The following is a 22,958-nucleotide window of genomic DNA, read 5'->3' as shown; positions in this document are numbered from 1 at the left end:
TGCGTCCACGTGCCAGACGAGCCATGATTCGAGCTCAGAAGAAGGCTGAGCTACAAAAGCAGGGTGGTGCAGACACTAGAAAAGGCAAAAAGAAGTAAGAGGATACATTAGAAATAAATGCATGAAGAGTATAGATTTGAGAGCTGAAGCTTGCTTATCTATCCTTTAACTCAGAAGGGTTACATCACCGTGGAAGTCAGTCTAGCCTGGCCTTGGAAGTTTTCTCATGTTATCTAGATTTTGCTTGGTTTTTAATCTTCTGCTTTTGTAGCGAGTCAAATTGGGCCGAGTTGCCATGATGCCATGAATGTAGACAGCTATGTCCTAAGTTAGTTTACATTGCTTTCAACTTTTGACATAGTATGATCAAATTTTAAATAATTTGAAGGCGAGAACTTTTAATTGCCATCAAATTATTAGAAGATTATGAAATATCTATACCTTAAAATGGTGATTTTTCTAAAAATAAAAATTGACATGAATTGAGAAATAAGTATTGCCAAAAAGGTTTTCTCTCTCTAACATGCTATCTTCTTATTTTTGTGCCATGTTCGAATCTTGAATTTGTAAAGCAAAAAGAAAGAAAAATGGAAAATTGGAGGAAAAAAAATCTTGAACTAGATCATTTTTTTCCCTACCTAAAAAAAACAAAGACTATAAACATGTACAACTTAGGACTTAATTTGAAAGATGCAATGCCATGCTTGTACACAGCATGCTACTAGGGTTCAGTGTCACTGTGACAATCCAAGCAGAAAGTATACAAGAAGCTGAACAACATCACATGAACAAAACTAATGGATCTAAAATGAAAACTTGGTAAGCAGTTTGAGTAACAATACATTAAAACTCCAACTCTTTGCCCCATCAAGTTTAAGAAACTCAATTTAACTGAGCCAATAAATTGTATGAGTGAAAACAGCTGGGTTTTTTAATTTGGTTTCCTTCGGATTCTTGGGAACCAAGCGCGTAATTAAGAGAATCAGAAGACGGAAAATGATACCTGTACTCCTAAAGGAAGCGATCGTCGTCGAGATCGGGATCGTCCTCGAGATCTTCGAGTTGTTCTTCAGTCCTATCATCGATCCAGGCTTTGTCTTTGTGTTTAGAGTCTTTGTCCTCGGCGGGCGTGAAAGATGGGGGCTTGAATGCAGGGGGCTTCGGAGGGAGGTTTCCCAATTTTCTCTGAATATCGTCCCATTGAGTCGAAACTCCTTCCACGTCCTTGTACACGAAGTGATAGTTTGGCATTTTTTAATCTCCGATCAACCCTCTCTCTCTCGAGATCTGCTTCGATGAAGTTCGGTGTGTGATAACGAATTACGGGCATGCAGATAAGTGGGCCAAAGGCCTATAACCATCCCACTCAGGGCATAGTGTTTTAACGGTGCAAGGAGCGTCTGTGCTCAAATAACTCTATTCCCTATTTCAATTCATTCACAATCACTCGATATGTCTTGAGATTTTTACATTTTAAAATTTTCATATGATCGAATGGTTGTAAGTAAATTGGGATAGAAGACATGATTATTTGAGAATAGAGGATTGTTGTAGATTTTAACGAATTACAAGGGAAATATTATGGTGTGCATGTTATATGCGCTCTATCATAATATGTATAATTTCGTCATAAATTGATATAATCAAATCATAAATTTTTAAATATTTTGTTACGCTAATTTATGACAATGTTATAAAGTTTTTGATTAATATTATGAAATTTTATATAAATTTATATATTTTTGTGATAGGATGCATATAGTTTCCCTGTTTTTTATACTTGATTGGTTATGCTATAGCATATCCAATTATTTCATTAAATTCAAATTTAATAATAATAAAAATTTGGTCGTGCCTCATTTTGCCGACTTTATATCAAACTAAGAATGAATCAAATTTTTAACAAAAATTATTTATTATAATATCATGAAATTTAAAAAGAGATAGAATTTGAGATATTTATTTATTTATTATTATTATTATCAAAAGAGTACTGCTAAAGAAATAGAAAATTTACACACGCTTCTATTTCAATTTAGCGATGTGGCTTCCTTAGGTTAACTTATTTTAAAATAAAAAATTCATTAAAATGACTTTTATTTTTCAAAATATCATTGTCACATTACCTTTGTGATAAATTTTATATAAATTTTTTGTTGAGGGCAAATTACAGAAATGATCCCTATAATTTACCCGTGGTTTCATTTTGGTACCTGCACTTCTAAATGTATTAATTTTGCCATTGCAGTTTAATTTCTGGCTCAAAATGATCCAATAGTTAACAGTCGTTAGACTTTTGGACGGAAATTTCACGCGTGCAAAACACGCACAAGACTTGCACAGTCTCTATATTTCATTATGTTTATTAATGAACAATTTTGACTTTCTTGACTATTTTTGCAACAATTTAATTTTTCTCTAATATCATCACTCTAATTTAACTGATTTAATATATGTTTTATTTAATTTCATTATTTAATTATTATTATTTTTTAAAATGAATTTATTTAAAATTTTAATTAAAAAATAATATATTTTTTTATTGATATTTTATTTATTTTATTTTTAAAAATAAATTTATTTAATTGTCTATAAAATAAAATAAAATAATTTTTTAATTAATCTAACTAAAGATATGTTTAATATTGCTATTACTTAGTTAACAATTGAAAAATTGTAAAATAGTCTTTTGCACATTTATCATTATCCAGTCCGTTCAACCAAATATTAGATTCACTATAAATAGTCATTTCCAAACATCTAATCCCATGAGAAAGCAAACACGGGATACACATCCAATCTAACCAAATAGTCCGAGGGATTCAGAGTTTCAGGATTCAAGTCCAATAGATTCTAATCCCCTCTTTTCTAATTGTTTGCTAAGTAATAGCATAAAGGTAAAATAGACATTTCACATATTAGTCCCATAGGGTATCAATTCCATGGAAATAATCTCACCCTTCCTAGAATTGTTTAGTCCCTCACATGAGAGATATGGAGTTCGGCCGAACTGCATGTTCAATGGACTAAATTATTAATAAAAAATAATTTATTAAAGCAAACAATGGACTAAATTAATAATTTAAAAATAATTTAAATGAACAACAATTTGAATCAAACGATGGATAAACAATAAAAAATATAAATTATAAATTTAATTTTAATTTATAAAGTCATAATTTTTAATTTATTATTTTTAATTAAATTAAATTTATAATTTATGTTTTTTTTATTAATATATAATTTTAAATTAACAACACTAAAAATATAATTTATAAATGTCTATATTTTTTATTAATATATTTACAAATGCCTATTTTAATAATAATTATTTTTTATTAATAATTTCGTCCGCCGGATATGGAATCTGGCCCGACTCCATATCCCTCATATAAGGGACTAAACAATCTTAGGGGGGGGTGGGATTATTTCCATAGGATTGATATCCTATGGAACCAATGTGAGAAATGTCTATTTTACCGTCATGCTATTACTTAGTAAACAATTAGAAAAGAGGGGATTAGAATCTTGAATCCTGGGACTGTGAATCCTCCGGATTATTTGGTTGGATTAGATGTGCATCCCGTGTTTGTTTTCTTATGGAATTAGATGTCTAGAAAGGACTATTTTTAGTAAATCTAATGTTTGGTCGGACGGACTGGATAAGGATAAATGTGCAAAAGACTATTTTACTATTTTTCAATTGTTTACTAAATAATAGCAATATTAAACATACTTTTAATATTTTAATTATTTTTAGCTAGATTAAATAAAAATTTATTTTATTTTATTTTTTAAACAATTAAATAAATTTATTTTTAAAAATTAAATAAATAAAATATCAATAAAAAAATAATTAAATAATGAAATTAAGTAAAACATCTATTAAATGAGTTAAATTTGAGTGATGATATTAGAGAACAAATTGAATTGTTGCAAAAATAGTCAAGAAAGTCAAAATTGTTCATTGATAAATATAATGAAACATAGAGGCTGTGCAAGACCCGTGCATGCCTTGCACGTGTGAAATTTCTGTCAAAAAATCTAACGACTGTTAATTATTGGACCATTTCAAGCCAAAAACAAAACTGCAGGGGCAAAATTGATACATTTAAAAGTACAGAAACCAAAATGAAACCACGGGTAAACTATAAGGACCATTTATGTAATTTGCCATTTTGTTTATATATCAATCAAAAAGAGATCGGCTACATACATGCGTAACACGATGTACTTGCATGCATCAAGTATTATTTATCGAGTCAATGATCTAAATATTTTGTGTACATTTTAGATTTAAAATGTTTTTAAAAAAAAAATACAAACACAAACAAAAGTTGAAGATCACAGCTTAGAAAAAGCCGGTGGGATAGCAATTTTTCTCAGCTCTTTTCTCAGTATTTTTCCAGCTGGGCTTTTGGGTGTTGAATTAACAAATGCTACACGCCTAATTTTCTTGTAGGGTGCACCCTGCAATTATTATGAAGAAAAGAGTATCAGACCTAATGTATGCCATTTTGACAATTTATCAATCAGATTAGTCAAAGGTTGAACCAAATATGCATACATTTTAAGATCAATCTTTGGCTTTGTGAATCAGTAGCTGATAAAATCATGCATGAGGGGTTAGTCAAGTTGTTTATTGAATCGTGACAAGTGTGCTTCATGAAACGTAAGTTATAAGTTTGAATTTCATGAAAAGTTTGATTCTCTTAATTTTAAAAGTCTGTATTCGATAATCACTTATTTGCTGATGTTAAAAAGTGGAAAAAGAAATATTTTTTTTATTGGAATTTATCACCAGAATGATATGACTCTAGTATTTTTATAATTAATAAGTTTAAAGTGGTAGGCTCACTGTGGCATCATATCATTTTGTACAAGTTTTTTTTTAATATATATTTTTTTGTTTGTATATATAACATTGCTCATAGAACAAATATGGAAGAGAGAGAGAGAGAGAGAGAGAGAGAGAGAGAGGCACTTGCTTAGTAACAAAATCCATGACCTGTGCTTCATTGAGGTTGCTTTGGGGATGCCTTACCACAAAAGCCATGGGTACTTGACCAACTTCTTCATCAAGATATTTGTGTAGAATTTTATGATTCAACTTCCAAAAGTTAGAAACTATGCAAAAACAGCAACAAACAAGTCCCTTGTATTGTATTGAATTATGCAATGGCTTTATATTCTTATTTCAAACAGGTAATGACAAGTGTAGAGACTCAATACTCATGTCAAAACACTTGAGATTGTCTTGACTAAACTATCAAAAGTGGAGACCCATTTTGAAGCTCAGTGCAAATTTCAAAGATCAATCATTTTGTTTCCTATTAAGCTCAGCGCAAATTGTTTTTTTTTTTTTTCTTCCTAAGGGGATTTAAATGACCACCCTCTCACCTGCTAAAATAGAAAAATGTTATATATCACTCAAATTTGTTGTCACTATTTTATATCACGTGACATAAATACTTACGATGAAAAATGATAGATTTTATTATTTTTTTATGATGATTGATATGAAATATAAAATTGTAAAAAAAATATTCATTTTCCAATTAAAAAGGCGTGATATACGCGAACAAGTAATACGAGGCTTACGGTACAACTGCAGCATCTACTATCTCAGGGTGGGATTGAAACAGTTGTTCTAGTTCAGCTGGAGGAACCTGCACAATAATTTAGCACTTGAAAAATATACTTGTATCCAGTTTAATTAACAACTGAAAAAAATAAATGAATTAAGAGAGAGATATACTTGGTAACCCTTGTATTTGATTAGTTCCTTCAACCTATCAACAATAAAAAGAAACCCTTCATTGTCAATATAACAAAGATCACTCGTTCTCAACCACCCATCTGCCAGTAATGTTGCAGATGTTGCCTCCTTATTACCAACATAACCTACAATTATAATGTCAATAGTATTTGTTTATTAATATTTCAACTCATGGCTTCCAAATATAGCCAAGAATTGAATTATATAAAAATGTCGAGGCAAATTTAATGACTGTAAGGCTGTGTTTGGATTAGGATTTATATTTGATTTAGCTTTTATTTGATTCATCTTATTTGATAAGGGAATATTAGAAGGAGGAAAAGGTTAAATTAGGCCCAAATGTGGGGTCGTCACCTTTCATAACCATGGGTCCTCTGATCCAAAGCTCCCCTCGGTTGCATGGAGGCAAAGCAATTCCAGTGTGGGGGTCTACAATCTTGGCTTGACAGTTTCCTAGAAGTCTTCCCACTGAGCCCCAACGTTCACATTCCTCTGGAGTCACTGCTCGGAACGCTGTCCCAGTTGATTCAGTCAATCCATAACTCTCTGCATTTTGCATCAAAATCAGTTAGTACACTATTCATAATTTATTGTCATTACTTCATATTTCTCCACTTTCAGGCGTGGATGAAGCCGGATCACATTGTTTGGAACAATTACAAATCCTATCCAATTATTTTAAGAAAAATGATATATAAATTTACTTTTAATTGGTTACTGTCAAATTTGACTTATTGACATGCGAGTGAAATGGACATTTTTGCTCATTTTTTCTTTAAAAAAACACATATAAAGATAAGATTGTTTTTGAAAATGATATAGACAATTTTATTTTTATAATATGTTTGTAAAAAATTTATGTATATGAATAGAATTTTACTAGTATTTTGATTATTAACTTTCAAACCTATAACAAACTATGATCATAGTTATTCAAAACCTTGAAAGTACGAGGTTTGTCGAATTATTTACTCAGGATCTCGAAATTAGTTGACATACACATGAGTAAACCTAGACACCAGATAATTTAGGAAAAAAAAATAATTTATGACCGAAGTTGACAAGGGTGTATGGGAACACTTAAAAAAGCTACATCTTTCTTTGAATTTTGTTGTTGTTAGCAATTTTTTTTCAAAATTATGTCAAATTTTTTTATTTTTCTAATCTGTATTGTGGAGTTGAATCTAAAAAAATTTTTAAAAAAAGTTTTTATTTTATTTATTTATAAAAAGAGTAAATTTTTTTGCTTAATTTTGAATTTTTTAGTTCATCCGTATGTCTGAAAGTTTAAACTTTTTTAAAAATTTCACTTAAAAAAAAAAAAAAACCCAAACAAGCAAAACCAAAACAAGCATGAACTCGAAACTGACCTGCAACAACCACACAAATGGAAACTTGGCCTTAAACGCAGTAATCACCTCCTTCGCCAACGGAGATCCACCGCACCCAACACCCTCCAACGACCTCAAATCATACCCCTCCGCCACATCTTCCTTCGCCATCGCCACCACCATCGGCGGAGCTGCGGCCGCATTCGTCACCCTAAACTCCTCCACGGCCTTCATCATCTTCCTCAAATCAAACCTCTCCATCACCACCACCGTCTCGCTCACCGCCACTGACTTCAAACTGTAAAAAAAACCATACACATGAAAAAATGGCATCGTCTACAACAACACCGGCGCCGAATCCCTCTCCTCCACCCGCTGCACATAATAGCTCGCAACAGCAGCTATCAGATTCCAGTGAGTCAGCATCACTCCCTTAACCTCTCCGGTCGTCCCCGACGAGTACATGATCGCCGCAATGTCACTTTGGCTCACTTCCACTCGGCTGAGTTTCCGAGTTAAACTCGTCATCATTGACTCGAACTTTAACGAGTCAATGAGAATCGTTCCAAATCGGAGATTTGGGAGTCTGGAACAGGTTGTTGACGTGGCGAAAGCGATCACGGGTTTTGATAACTTGATTTGGCGACCACGATGCCGATTGATAAGAGAGAAAAGTAGATGATTGGAATGAGAATCGAGGTAGGAGAGAGAATGAAAGCAGTGTCGCCTTTGGAGAGGCCGGTTAGGGTTTGGAGAGAGACAGCTAGGGTTTTGGTTTTCTAAATGAAGTCGGAGTATGAGATGCGTTGGTCGGTGTTTGAGTTGATCAGAGCCGTTGGATCGCGCCATGGACAAGAGAGTTTGAGGGAGAGAGCAATTGAACCGGCAAAAAGAGGGGTGGTTTGTGGTGGAAGGACGACGGTTGGTCGGAGGCTATGGAAAATTTTTGTTTGTGAGCAGAAACCACTGTTTGGATCAATTGATTTGTTTGAGTTTTCCATTGTTACATTTCGACTGTTGTAAACATAGAGAGAGCTCATGAACCTGAAAAAAAAAAGAAAAAAAAAAGAAAGTAGACAACACGTGCTGGTGAGTTCGACGAAAGGGTACAAAAGAAATTAAATTTGTGTAATTAAATTAAAATATTTTGAAATTTTTTAATTTTGATCATGAATTTTAAAAATTTGAGAATAATTATATATGGTATGAATAATATAGTAAGAAATATGTTTTAATTTTTAAAAAAAGAAATAAAAATCAGTGGGAGAGGATTAAGTTGAGAAGATATGAAATATTTTTTTTATCTTTTCTTTTGAAAATTATAAATTATGGAATTATTAATATTTTGAAAACTATTATTTTAATGCATTAGCTTTTTTTCTTTTTTAAATTTATTTTTTAATTTGATAAATCTATAAATTTATTATAAAATTTTAGAGTTATCACAAAATTCCTCACAAAAATTTACTTTTATATAATATGTAGATAGATGGATAGATGTGCCCGCTAAAAAAGTGTAATTCCTTGAAAAAAATAAAAAAATAAAAAAAGATAGATAGAGAGGGATAAAAGGGTCCATCCATTTTTTGCTCCTAACCAAGATGAGCACATCATGTGTTTGGGCCGGAAGAAGCCCAACACACTCAGAATTTCGAAAGCCCAAAACAATATAGACTGAACTTGGCTATTTCCAGTCTCTCTGTAGCCTTGCTTCGTTGGATTGGACCTCTCTCTCTCTCTCTCTCTCTGTGATCGGAATCGAGACTAAAATCGCCGTCGATCTAGTTATCTCCAGCAACGACTCCCCTGTGAGTTTTGTCTCTCATCATTTTCTGGTCACACTGAAAGCTTTCACGATCTGCTCTGTTACATCGTATCTCATTAGGGTTGTGTGTCGTATCTTATTCCTCACATCGCATGTATTCGCAATTTCAGATGAGAAAACACACTATTTTTGTTTACTGGTCAACGTCAACCTTAAATACTGTCGATAAATAACATGTCTGATAGCTATTTTTTTTTTCCTCCCTTATTTTTCTTTTTCGTGGGTTCTGAAGGTGGAAATTCACCATCTATTTAGGGTGCGGAAGGCAATTCATCGTTGACGCTAATGTACGGAATTGGTTTTTAGGATCCAATCAAGTCTCATAATTTGTAGTGTTATGGATGTGAATTTCTACAGTGGTATCTTTTATAACATGATATTAAATGTCTGATTTTGACATGGATTATGGTTTTGAATTCTGTTTTGTTTGGTGTCTTGGTTTTCTGTTGGAGGGGATATTAGTTTTTCATTTTGGGTTTTAGCACTATTCAAGCATTGTTTTTACATTATGGAAATTTGTACATGATTGTGTAAGGTGAAAAGACAATCTTGCTAATGTAAGGTGAAGAATTGAATGAAAGATAGTTTGAGGAACAAGTGCGATTGCTAAAAGTTATGAATCAAGGAAGAGGAAGGATAAAGTAAAGAGAGATGGGTTGAGGCATTTTATGTTCCCAGGACATTAAGAGTAGCACTTACTGATGTGTCTTTATTGTATCTTACCATGAGATGAGGGATGTAGAACTAAAGGACTCAGATGATCTTCTTTAACTTCAAGTGTTTGCCGAAAATGTATGAGTACATCACTTACATACTATGAAACATGGGTGCAGGTACGATATGGGTACGTCGATACTGCAAATTCTTAAAAATGTAGGCTACGGGTGAGGCTGGGGTACGTCAATTTATTTAATATATATATATATATATATATATATTATATTATATAAATTTATAGCTAAACATCCAATATACAAATCATAAGTTTCAATATCAAAACTAAAAAAAGAATAATTTATCTAAAAAATTATATAATTCTTTATTTTTATTTTTTGATTGTCTAAAACAAGATGCAAAAGAGAGTAAAATCATGACTCATGAATAAAGGGTGTTGGAAATAAATTACTTGATATTTTCAAAATTGAAAAAAGAATAATAAAAGTTACAATAAATTCTAGCAGACGTTATATATATATATATATTTTGCCATACTCATGACGTACCCAAATGTATGTTTATTTTGGTTTTTTACCTGAAAAAGTTGAATTTTTTTCTTTTTGTTTCTTTTCTGGTAGCTTAATCAAAACCCTTGAACGATTGTCCTGAACTTCGTGGTAACAGTTCATTGAAGATAATTGGAGCCCTAATTTCCTGACAAGTGTTCCACGAACTATATGGCATCAACATAAATTGGACCTAACTCTTTTTTTTTTTTTTCTTTTTTTTTTATAAAAAAAAAAATCACATTAGAGCATTTCCAATCCTTACTCTTCTTCTTCATTAATTTGAGTGAAATTTTGGTTATATGCTTGATCTGGTATGGAACACAACAATCCTTACTTTTTTTTTCATCAAATCTTTTTATAAAGTTCCAAATTTATCCTGTTTTAATCATTTATTTATGAAAACAAAATCATCTCCAAACCTTACTCTTGTTAAAATTTCATCAAATTTGACTAATAATATGACTGTTGAAAATTTGGTGAAGGATTTAGTTAATCCTTGATTTGGTGAAAATTTTGCATCTCCTTGATTTGATACAAGTTTGATGAAATGATTGGAGCTCACTGTTCTTTATTCATCAAATTGATGAAAGAATTGGTGAAGGATTGGAGATGCTCTTATTGCCTTAAAATGTATGTTTTAATTGAATATTTCTTAATTTGATTGCATTGTGTGCATTAAAAGGAAGAAGAGGTTGGGAGAATTGGGACAAGCAGCTAAGGTTCAGAGGTATGGATCAGTGGTTCCAATTTCTGGATCTGATTTTGTACGCGAGGTTTCCCAGGCTCCACCAGATGTTTGGGTCGTCGTCATTTTGTACAAGGACGGGTAAGAATTATTCCTGGAAATTTGATAGTTTCATTGTTGCACTACTTATCTAATTGATTGTTGTTACTTCTTAAACAGCTCCATTCTTTTTATTATACCTCTTTGGATTCTTATACATTTGTAAATGCGTATCCATGTGTGTGTTGACATCTGTTTTAAATTTTTTATAGATACCCAGAATGTGGGCTTCTTCTGCAATGCTTGGAACAGCTGGCAACAAAATACCCGGCAACGAAATTTGTTAAAATAATATCTACTGACTGCATTCCTAATTATCCGGATTGTAATCTTCCAACTCTTTTGGTGTACAATAATAGTGCTGTCAAGGCAAATTATGTGGGCTTGCATAATTTTGGGCGCAGATGTACTCCTGAAGGTATCTTATTATATCTAAAACAATTTCAATAGTTTTTATCGTTCTTTCTATGCCCCTTGGAATGTGCCATTAAGTTGCTGTTTCTCTAAGAATCTGAATTTCTTAGATCTTTGTGTTAGTGTATGTAGTTATCATGAGCTTATATGTAGATATCGTGTCATCAAAAGTGAGATTCTGAATTCCAAAATCATTATACAATAAAAGAAATTTTGAAATGCTTTCAGACCAAATTGCATAAGCATGTGAATTTGCTTCTCTTTCGTTGTTTTCTAATTTGTTTTAATAAGAAACATGAATGCAGATGAAATATTTGTCTGACATGATTTTCAAATTATAGTTGTTGTGGGAAGGTATGGTTTCTAATCAGACTAATGCGTTTCAAGTGTATGGATCATGTGAACAAGGAAATTTATAGTTGATTTTTTTCAATGTTAAGTATTTTGAAGTGGTTAGTTATAAATTTATAGCTATTTGGATACTTTGTTTTCTGGACTATAGAATGGATCATTAATTGTGATGAGATTTATTTTGCATCAAGTGAACCTTCAGAAAAACAACAGGATCAAACATAAATGCACGAGCGTGCATGTGAATCCAAAAATCTATTTGGGCTATACGGGTGCTGGTGCTTTTTCATCTTCTTCTCTATTGATGGAAGTTATACCTCACTATGGATATAGGGCTCTTGCACAAATATACACGTATGGGCACCAGATTCACCATTCATCTGAGCTCACCCTCTATCTTCTGCACTTGAGCATGTCTTGGAACTATAATAGTCACATATACTTGGTGTTGTTTTTGATTTAACAAATTCCTTGATGAATTCACTGTTTTGTCATATAAGAGCTTTGTTGGTTGTCCTTGAGGGTTTATGAGATCATACTAGGTATGCTTCTGTAAGTGTAGAAACTGATCTGAAATGACTTATATCTTATTCAAGTTTTCTGGCCCCTAGGTGTATTCGGATTTAACAACTCTGTTACTTTTTCCAAATTGCTAGGTGTTGCCTTGGTTCACTGCCAGTCTCATCCTGTTCTCAATGATGGGCAAAGTGGAAGCGAACCATCATCAAGAGAAGCTGTCCTCAAAGGAGTTCGGCAGAGGCTCATAGAGAAGGTTGTTAGAGATCATGAAGACGATGATGATGATAGATCTTCTAGTGATTAGGGTCCTAAGTCTTTATTTCTATCTCATCCTTGTTCTTTTCATTTTGTTTTCTTTTATAGTGGAAAAAGTGTAGATTTTGTGTTTTCTAGTAGTAGAGATGCTGTCTGTAGACTCTATTGCTGCTTCTGCATCTTTATTTGTTTTTTAACATATTAAATTAAGATATAGCTTTATGTGGTTATGAACCCCGAACTTGATGGGGCAAAGGGTTGGAGTTTTAATGTATTGTTACTCAAACTGCTTACCAAGTTTTCATTTCAGATCCATTAGTTTTGTTCATGTGATGTTGTTCATCTTCTTTTATTGGATTGTCACAGTGACACTGAACCCTAGTAGCATGCTGTGTACAAGCAAGGCATTGCATCTTTCAAATTAAGTCCTAAGTTGTACATGCTTATAGCCTTTGTTTTTTTAAGGTAGGGAAAAAAATGATCTAGTTCAAGATTTTTTTTCCTCAAATTTTCCATTTTTCTTTCTTTTTACTTTACAAATTCAAGATTCGAACATGGCACAAAAATAAGAAGATAGCATGTTAGAGAGAGAAAACCTTCTTGGCAATACTTTTTTCTCAATTCATGTCAATTTTTATTTTTAGAAAAATCACCATTTTAAGGTATAGATATTTCATAATCTTCTAATAATTTGATGGCAATTAAAAGTTCTCGCCTTCGAATTATTTAAAATTTGATCATACTATGTCAAAAGTTGAAAGCAATGTAAACTAACTTAGGACATAGCTGTCTACATTCATGGCATCATGGCAACTCGGCCCAATTTGACTCGCTACAAAGGCAGAAGATTAAAAACCAAGCAAAATCTAGATAACATGAGAAAATTTCCAAGGCCAGGCTAGACTGACTTCCATGGCAATGTAACCCTTCTGAGTTAAAGGACAGATAAGCAAGCTTCAGCTCTCAAATCTATACTCTTCATGCATTTATTTCTAATGTATCCTCTTCTTTCTTTTTGCCTTTTCTAGTGTCTGCACCACCCTGCTTTTGTAGCTCAACCTTCTTCTGAGCTCGAATCATGGCTCGTCTGGCACATGGACGCATTTCCCGTACTTGTCGAGGAGGCATCACATATGGTTCAATAGGCCTGTCACCGAATGGGTGCTCATTGCCAGCAAATATTCTCAGCTTTCGATCTCTATCCTGCATAATGATATAAGAACTTCCAATTAGGTTTGTTTCAGTAGCCTTCTCCCCTTGACATTTAACAAATCTTAATTTGCAGTAACCAATTGCAAAGTACCTTCACTATGCTTCACTACATATCCAGCATCCTCCCAAGATCACTAAAGTTTTAGTGTAGTCTACTATAGTGTGAACATTTTTTCTATACTGAGTTGGAAATGCATGAGATCATAATTCCTCTTATAACGCTTTTAGAAGTGAATAAAACAACAATAAATAAACAGACAAAATATGTTCTTTTTTGGCATCAAACCAATCATCACATCAAAAGTGCCGCTAGTTACATACTAATTCAAACGTGTCACACATTTCAGGTTTGCCATACAGAATATTAATAGTAAATCACAAATTGTCATTTTCCTTTTTCTTTTATTTTGGGGTTTTTAATTGTCTTTCATTATAAATTATGAACACATGATGCTATTCTATATAGAGATGGCAATCTGAAACCGGCCCGACGGTGACCCGACATACTGACCCCGAATTCAGTGGTTATTCGCCGAAAATTATCCCCTACGGGCCGGGAATGGTATTCAAAAATTCATCCCCGATGGTGTCCGGGCCGGAGACGGAGATAGGTGTTTCAGACCCGCCCCGCCCCGCTCAATCCCGAGGTGAAATTACAGTTCTGTCCCTGGATATATATATTTGTTTAAGGTTTCACACAGAGACACAAACACACACAGCCTCTGCCTCACACTCACACTCACACTCACACGGCGCTCCTCTCTCTCTCTCTCGCTCGCCATCGCCACTGGTCTCTCCCTCACACACCGAGCCTCTCACTCACACACGGCGCTCCTCTCTCTCTCTCGCTCGCCACTGGTCTCTCGCTCTCTCTTTCATCTGTCACCGCCGCGCCTCCCTTCTCACCACCGGCGATCCTCCGATCCTCCCTCACCGACGGTCCGACGCTCCTCCGTCGCTGGTATCTCTCTCTTTCTAGGGATTTGGATCTAGGGTTTACATATATATATATATATATATATGAGTATATCGATCTGTTTATTTTAGATCTGTATATCTGAGACTGAGTGTATGGATCTGTTTCTTCAACCTGTGTGTGTGTGTTTTTTTTTTTTCTAAATTTATTTATTATATATATATATATAAATATATCTGTTTATATAAATATATCTGATTATATATATATATATATATATCTGAATATGAGTATATAGATCAGTTTTTTTTTCTAAATTTATTTATTCTGTGTAGATGATGATGTTCATTGTTCATTAGTTCATTGTTCACTATTGAAGATGAATATATAGATTTCTGAATATGAGTATATAAATCTCCCCTAATTATTGTTCATTGTTCTAAATTTATCTGAATATGAGTATATGGATCTCCCCTAATTATTGTTCATTGTTCATTATTGAAGATGATGATGTTGAAGATATCTGTTAATTTGATGATGTTAACAAATTTCAACAATTTTTTCTGTGTGTAGGAATTATTTTATATATTTCTGATGTTGAAGATGATGGTGTTAATTTGTTAGTCATAACCTGTTAGTCATTTGTTGAAATTTGTTGAAATTAATTTGTTAGTCATAACCTGTTAGTCATAATTTTGAAGATTAATTTGTTGAAATTTGTTAATTTGTTAATTTTGAAGATTAATTTGTTAGTCATAACCTGTTGTGATTATTATTTTGATGTTATTTTGATTATATATTACTTATCAAGAGAACAACAATTCTAATAGTAGAAAAATTACTAAGAAAATGATATGTAGGACCATAGTTATTCTAACCTGACTCACATTTTTTATCAATTTTAAATTTACATCATTCACTTCTTTTAAGAAATAAATTTCAAAGTTGAAATTTGTTAATTTGTTAATTTCATTCAAATAATTCTCTAACTTCTGAAATTGATTCAGTTTTACCCTTATGTGACATTCTATCCTCTTTTGGCAATTAAGTTGATCAAATAGGACTAATTTAAAAGATAAATCGATAAATTTAATTCTAAAACCTTTTTCCTAGTATAAAAAAAATCCATTGATAACATGAGTACACATTTTCCTTTTAACACAGTATTTACTAGCAGATGTACTTTCAGTTTTGGCCATGACCATGTCTGCAGAATGAGAACGGGTATGCTGAATTATTTTACATTTTACATTTCATTATGCATTCTTAATATCACTCTGTTTTGACATTAGTTTACTTGGTTCTGTGAGGCAACTTTTTGGCCATGCAATTATCCTCTATTCTCCCATATGCGGTAATGAATATATGGTTTTGACATTTTATATTTATGATACTTGGACAACTTGCGTATTATGGTAATAACAAATTTACTTGATATAGAATGGGATGTTTGCGTTGAAGTGTGTCTAAATAATGTTGAGTTCTAGGTTTTGTGTTGTGCCGAAGTATATATGATATTTCCATTATTATGTCAATTCTTTTAGGGGAGCTTAAAGTACAGGTTGTTGGGCTCTGAATGTGCATTCTATAAATGTTTTTTTCCCTCTCTACAGGCTGTAAGAGTTGAAAGTACAGGTTCTTTTAGGGAATTTTTTTATTTTTAATTTCAAGTTTTGGGTAGCCTATCCCTTGCGGGTTGTGCTTGGGATTAATTATTATCTTTGCTACTTGTTGAATTTTCTTGTGCGTGTGGGCTGCTGGACAGATTGTATATATTGGCAGATTATGTTGAATTTTTTAAGTTCTTTGTGATAGGATGAAAGTTGTGTGTGATAGGATTTTTTAAACATGTACAGATGCTGCTGGACAGATTGTATATATTGCAATGTTACAGGTTTACAGATTGTATATATGCTGCTGGACAAATGTATTTTAAAATTGCTACAGGTTATTTTGTATGGCAATGCTACAGGTTTACAAATATATTTTAATCCATATTAATTGTCTTCATCGTCTCAAATATATTTTAATCTATGTTTACAGATTTTTATAGATAAAAAAAAAAAAATCGGGGATTTTTCAGGGTCGGGGATCCCCGATCGGGGGCGGGGATGGGACCGGGCTATGAGTTCCCGTCGGGGATCAGGGCTGGGGTCGGGGAAAATTTGAGGATCGGGGACGGGGAGTGTGATCCCCGGCCCCGCCCTGCCTCGTTGCCATTCCTAATTCTATAAAGGCAGCTTGAGAGGTCAAGAAAGTAACAAAACAAAATCCAATTAGTTGAAAGAAAAACTAGATCCGAAATTTCAAATGGATTTAATTAGCTCTTGTAACAGGGAAAGAGGTTGCAATAGCACTTACATCACGCAATTTGTTTCTTGGAAGCATGCGTAGGACAGCTTTGCGAATAACTTCTGTATAAGGTTTTGAAACCCGGACCGGACCGGCCGGTTCAACCGGTTGAACCAGTGACCGGACCAGGTTCCGGTCCGGTTGACCCTCTTAAATCGGCCAAGTGTAAAAATCGGGGTATTTATTGAAAACCGGTGAAACCCACGGTTAAACCGGTGAACCGGTTGACCCGTTCACGGGTTGATCGAACTGGGACGGTTTGCTTGTATATATATAATTTATTTATTTATTTATTTATTTTTTCTGATCTAGCTTTATTTTTGTTTGTTGATCTTCAGATTCAGAGAGCAGCGGCTAGGGCTTCTTCACTTCTTCACACAGCACAGGTATCTCTTCCTCTTTTAAGAGCAGCCGAACTGTCTCTATTTTTTTCCGCCATTAACGAATCAATTTCTCAAATTACACACAGATTCGCACCGTTACAAGCCTCCAGGACGACATCAATTTCTCTATTTTTTTCCGCCATTAACGAATCAATTTCCAGCCTCCCCAGGTATTATTTTGATGGATCTTTGATCTTTTTCTTTATTTTTTAGAAATTTTGGGTCTACACTTGAATCAAAATCAACACTTGAATCTCCGATCTGTCTACACTTGAAGAAGGCTCTGTCTTTTTTTTTTAGAGAGGAGAAGAAGAAGGCTCTGTTTAGAAATCAACTTTTGATAAAAAAAAAATTATAATAATAAAACACTTGGGTCTACACTTGAAGAATGCTCTGTTTTTTTTTTTTTTTAGAGAGGAGAAGAAGAAGGCTTTGTTTAGAAATCAATACCAAATAATAATAATAAAACACTTGAAAAAGGCTCTGTTTAGAAGAAGGCTCTGTTTAGAAATCAAAACCAACTTTTGATAAAAAAAAAAAATAATAATAATAAAACACTTGAAGAAGGCTCTGTTTAGGAATTATGCACACTGTGAATCTGTGATGTTAAGCTTTCGGGCAAAACCAAATAATTATTATTACTCCCTCCGTCCCAAAATGATGGTCCCTTTTGGGGAATCCAACTTTTTTTGGTAGTACAATTATTGCATTTGAAAGAAGTTAATTTTCCAAAATTATCCTTTTGATAGTACATTTTTTGGGAATATCAATGTCATAATTGTACTTTTTATATTGTTTATTAATTTAAAAGAAGGACAAAATAGGAAATTTGTATTATTTTTGTACTTGATTTTTGAAGAGGGACTAATATTTTGGGACAATGAAAAATGGAATAAGAGACTAATATTTTGGGACGGAAGGAGTAATCAACTTTCAGGCAAACGATGCACACTGTTGTGATTAATCAACTCTCTACCAAAACCAAATAATTAATTTAACTCCTCCAACCCCTGTTTATATGCACTAAATTAATTGTTGGTGTAGATAGATGCAATGAAAAATAGTCATTTCATTTAGTATCTAAAATTCTTTCATTTAATCAAACACTATGTTAATAAAAAGTAATTTACAGTTGAAAATTATATGTAGATACATAATAGTTCGACTCTTTATATAGATTGGCTATGATTGAATTTTTTTTTTTTTAAGTATAGAAAAATATCACTAAAAATATTTAAGAATTTTTTTTAAAAAAATCGAAAATTTAATATTTAAATTATTAATTTATATTTAAAAAAAAATTATTTATGACATCATTATGATGTCACGGTTCGATCCGGTTCAACCCACCGGTTGAACCGGTGACCCGTTCACCCGATCATTTTTCCGGTTCGTTCACCGGTCCGGTTTTTAAAACCTTGCTTCTGTAGGATCCTTTGCCAGCTGATCTTTTAAACTTCTTTCCTTGAGGTGGCCAATGTACCTATGAGCTAAAATAGTTCATTTTTAAGATAGAAATATTACACAAAAAATACATAAAGTTGGGACATTTGGTTAACTGCATAAATGATGTCATACTATGACAGTCATCTACTAATGTTTTTTCAGCATTTGACTAGTCCGTGTTTTAAATCAATCTATGTATTAGAAGTTGCTAAGAGAAAGTCATAGCAGATTTCCACAGCACCAAAATATAGTCTTATGATTCTTAACACATTTTTATTATAAATTTGAATGGGGTAAGAAAACCATACAGAAATATTTCATTTTCATGCAATAAGAAGTCAGCACTAGAAAATTGGTTACTTGCCCAGTATGCCAGCGATAAAACTTGTCCGTAAGTTTCCTTCCTGTGACACAAATATCCTTCGCATTGAGCACAATGCACATATCCCCATCATCACGATTAGGTGCGTATGTTGGTTTATCCTTGCCTTGAATCACAGTAGATATTTGAGATGCTAAGCTCCCAAGGACCTATATGACAAGTGACATTTATTATTTAATCACGACTTAAAAGAAAATAAAGTTGGTAGCAAACATCTGTGCTTTCCGCATAGATGGGACAGTTTGTATCACATATTTCCATCACCAAGTTTTTTGTCAAAACACTTGAATGATTCAACCCATCCTTCAAAATCTTTCCCTTGTAATTCGTTAAAATCTACAACAATCCTCTATTCTCAAATAATCATGTCTTCTATCCCAATTCACTTACAACCATTGGATCATATGAAAATTTTAAAATGTAAAAATCTCAAGACATATCGAGTGATTGTGAATGAATTGAAATAGGGAATAGAATTATTTGAGCACAGAGGATCCTTGCACCGTTAAAACACTATGCCCTGAGTGGGATGGTTATGAACCAAGAACTGGTCGTAAACGGGGACGAATAATTGTGAGCCTATAGCCCACTTATCAGGATCGTAAACGGACCGAATAATTATAGGCCTTTGGCCCACTTATCTGCAAGCCCGTAATTCGTTATTACACACCGAACTTCATCGAAGCAGATCTCGAGAGAGAGAGGGTTGATCGGAGATTCAAAAATGGCGAACTATCACTTCGTGTACAAGGACGTGGAAGGAGCTTCGACTCAATGGGACGATATTCAGAGAAAATTGGGAAACCTCCCTCCGAAGCCCCCTGCATTCAAGCCCCCATCTTTCACGCCCGCCGAGGACGAAGACTCTAAACACAAAGACAAAGCCTGGATCGATGATAGGACCGAAGAACAACTCGAAGATCTCGAGGACGATCCCGATCTCGACGACGATCGTTTCCTTCAGGAGTACAGGTATCATTTTCCGTCTTCTGATTCTCCTAATTATGCGCTTGGTTCCCAAGAATCCGAAGGAAACCCAATTAAAAAACCCAGCTATTTTCACTCATACAGTTTATTGGCTCAGTTAAATTGAGTTTCTTTTTGCTGTTTATTTTGGTTTTTTACCTGAAAAAGTTGAATTTTTTTCTTTTTGTTTCTTTTCTGGTAGCTTAATCAAAACCCTTGAACGATTGTCCTGAACTTCGTGGTAACAGTTCATTGAAGATAATTGGAGCCCTAATTTCCTGACAAGTGTTCCATGGCGTCAACATAAATTGGACCTAACTCTTTTTTTTTTTCGTTCTTTTTTTTTTTTAATAAAAAAAAAAAATCACATTAGAGCATCTCCAATCCTTACTCTTCTTCTTCATCAATTTGAGTGAAATTTTGGTTATATGCTTGATCTGGTATGGAACACAACAATCCTTACTTTTTTTTTCATCAAATCTTTTTATAACGTTCCAAATTTATCCTGTTTTAATCATTTATTTATGAAAAGAAAATCATCTCCAAACCTTACTCTTGTTAAAATTTCATCAAATTTGACTAATAATATGACTGTTGAAAATTTGGTGAAGGATTTAGTTAATCCTTGATTTGGTGAAAATTTTGCATCTCCTTGATTTGATACAAGTTTGATGAAATGATTGGAGCTCACTGTTCTTTATTCATCAAATTGATGAAAGAATTGGTGAAGGATTGGAGATGCTCTTATTGCCTTAAAATGTATGTTTTAATTGAATATTTCTTAATTTGATTGCATTGTGTGCATTAAAAGGAAGAAGAGGTTGGGAGAATTGAGACAAGCAGCTAAGGTTCAGAGGTATGGATCAGTGGTTCCAATTTCTGGATCTGATTTTGTACGCGAGGTTTCCCAGGCTCCACCAGATGTTTGGGTCGTCGTCATTTTGTACAAGGACGGGTAAGAATTATTCCTGGAAATTTGATAGTTCCATTGTTGCACTACTTATCTAATTGATTGTTGTTACTTCTTAAACAGCTCCATTCTTTTTATTATACCTCTTTGGATTCTTATACATTTGTAAATGCGTATCCATGTGTGTGTTGTCATCTGTTTTAAATTTTTTATAGATACCCAGAATGTGGGCTTCTTCTGCAATGCTTGGAACAGCTGGCAACAAAATACCCGGCAACGAAATTTGTTAAAATAATATCTACTGACTGCATTCCTAACTATCCGGATTGTAATCTTCCAACTCTTTTGGTGTACAATAATAGTGCTGTCAAGGCAAATTATGTGGGCTTGCATAATTTTGGGCGCAGATGTACTCCTGAAGGTATCTTATTATATCTAAAACAATTTCAATAGTTTTTATCGTTCTTTCTATGCCCCTTGGAATGTGCCATTAAGTTGCTGTTTCTCTAAGAATCTGAATTTCTTAGATCTTTGTGTTAGTGTATGTAGTTATCATGAGCTTATATGTAGATATCGTGTCATCAAAAGTGAGATTCTGAATTCCAAAATTGTTATACAATAAAAGAAATTTTGAAATGCTTTCAGACCAAATTGCATAAGCATGTGAATTTGCTCCTCTTTCGTTGTTTTCTAATTTGTTTTAATAAGAAACATGAATGCAGATGAAAATATTTGTCTGACATGATTTTCAAATTATAGTTGTTGTGGGAAGGTATGGTTTCTAATCAGACTAATGCGTTTCAAGTGTATGGATCATGTGAACAAGGAAATTTATAGTTGATTTTTTTCAATGTTAAGTATTTTGAAGTGGTTAGTTATAAATTTATAGCTATTTGGATACTTTGTTTTCTGGACTATAGAATGGATCATTAATTGTGATGAGATTTATTGTGCATCAAGTGAACCTTCAGAAAAACAACAGGATCAAACATAAATGCATGAGTGTGCATGTGAATCCAAAAATCTATTTGGGCTATACGGGTGCTGGTGCTTTTTCATCTTCTTCTCTATTGATGGAAGTTATACCTCACTATGGATATAGGGCTCTTGCACAGATATACACGTATGGGCACCAGATTCACCATTCATCTGAGCTCACCCTCTATCTTCTGCACTTGAGCATGTCTTGGAACTATAATAGTCACATATACTTGGGGTTGTTTTTGATTTAACAAATTCCTTGATGAATTCACTGTTTTGTCATATAAGAGCTTTGTTGGTTGTCCTTGAGGGTTTATGAGATCATACTAGGTATGCTTCTGTAAGTGTAGAAACTGATCTGAAATGACTTATATCTTATTCAAGTTTTCTGGCCCCGAGGTGTATTCGGATTTAACAACTCTGTTACTTTTTCCAAATTGCTAGGTGTTGCCTTGGTTCTCTGCCAGTCTGATCCTGTTCTCAATGATGGGCAAAGTGGAAGCGAACCATCATCAAGAGAAGCTGTCCTCAAAGGAGTTCGGCAGAGGCTCATAGAGAAGGTTGTTAGAGATCATGAAGACGATGATGATGATAGATCTTCTAGTGATTAGGGTCCTAAGTCTTTATTTCTATCTCATCCTTGTTCTTTTCATTTTGTTTTCTCTTATAGTGGAAAAAGTGTAGATTTTGTGTTTTCTAGTAGTAGAGATGCAGTCTGTAGACTGTATTGCTGCTTCTGCATCTTTATTTGTATTTTAACATATTAAATTAAGATATGGTTTTATGTGGTTATGAACCCCGAACTTGATGGGGCAAAGGGTTGGAGTTTTAATGTATTGTTACTCAAACTGCTTACCAAGTTTTCATTTCAGATCCATTAGTTTTGTTCATGTGATGTTGTTCAGCTTCTTTTATTGGATTGTCAC

At 33.4% G+C, this 22,958-nt stretch overlaps 1 protein-coding gene, 2 long non-coding RNA genes and 2 pseudogenes across 7 annotated transcripts in view; 2 read left to right on the top strand and 3 right to left on the bottom strand.

Annotated features, from left to right (window-relative positions):
* The window catches only part of LOC145812730 (uncharacterized), a 40,182-nt pseudogene extending 27,370 nt beyond the window's left edge, over window positions 1-12,812 (top strand). The window contains exons 2-4 of the transcript XR_014356230.1: window positions 10,844-10,987; window positions 11,158-11,363; window positions 12,367-12,812. The product of XR_014356230.1 is annotated as an uncharacterized LOC145812730 (transcript). The remainder of the gene's footprint in view (window positions 1-10,843; window positions 10,988-11,157; window positions 11,364-12,366) is intronic.
* On the bottom strand, window positions 4,345-8,172 carry LOC114259335 (4-coumarate--CoA ligase-like 9; annotated as a pseudogene).
* Window positions 12,813-13,229: 417 nt separating the features above from the next.
* On the bottom strand, window positions 13,230-13,992 carry LOC114260260 (uncharacterized). Its single transcript, XR_014356233.1, has 2 exons — window positions 13,788-13,992; window positions 13,230-13,687 (listed from the first exon to the last, which is right to left on the bottom strand). It is a non-coding gene; the product is annotated as an uncharacterized LOC114260260 (long non-coding RNA).
* Window positions 13,993-14,386: 394 nt separating this feature from the next.
* LOC114259339 (uncharacterized) lies at window positions 14,387-22,922 on the top strand. 4 transcript variants are annotated; one of them, XM_082907828.1, is made up of 8 exons: window positions 14,399-14,657; window positions 15,790-15,836; window positions 17,303-17,350; window positions 17,434-17,517; window positions 19,864-20,147; window positions 20,953-21,096; window positions 21,267-21,472; window positions 22,477-22,922. In XM_082907828.1, exons 5-8 carry the CDS (start codon window positions 19,900-19,902, stop codon window positions 22,641-22,643), a joined length of 765 nt encoding a protein of 254 aa, XP_082763954.1. In that variant the 5' UTR covers window positions 14,399-14,657; window positions 15,790-15,836; window positions 17,303-17,350; window positions 17,434-17,517; window positions 19,864-19,899; the 3' UTR covers window positions 22,644-22,922. The 4 variants fall into 4 exon arrangements, with proteins under 4 accessions (XP_082763951.1, XP_082763954.1, XP_082763953.1 ...); XM_082907827.1 differs by having other exon boundaries at window positions 15,777-15,836; XM_082907825.1 differs by lacking the exon at window positions 15,790-15,836 and having other exon boundaries at window positions 14,387-14,657.
* On the bottom strand, window positions 17,740-19,292 carry LOC145812731 (uncharacterized). The gene is made up of 2 exons (XR_014356231.1): window positions 19,158-19,292; window positions 17,740-18,830 (listed from the first exon to the last, which is right to left on the bottom strand). It is a non-coding gene; the product is annotated as an uncharacterized LOC145812731 (long non-coding RNA).
* Window positions 22,923-22,958: the final 36 nt, after the last annotated feature.

The sequence above is a fragment of the Camellia sinensis genome, chromosome 15 (assembly GCF_055761805.1).
Source record: "Camellia sinensis isolate YWXY chromosome 15, ASM5576180v1, whole genome shotgun sequence".
Taxonomy (NCBI): domain Eukaryota; kingdom Viridiplantae; phylum Streptophyta; class Magnoliopsida; order Ericales; family Theaceae; genus Camellia; species Camellia sinensis.
This window is presented reverse-complemented; position numbering and strand designations above follow the sequence as displayed.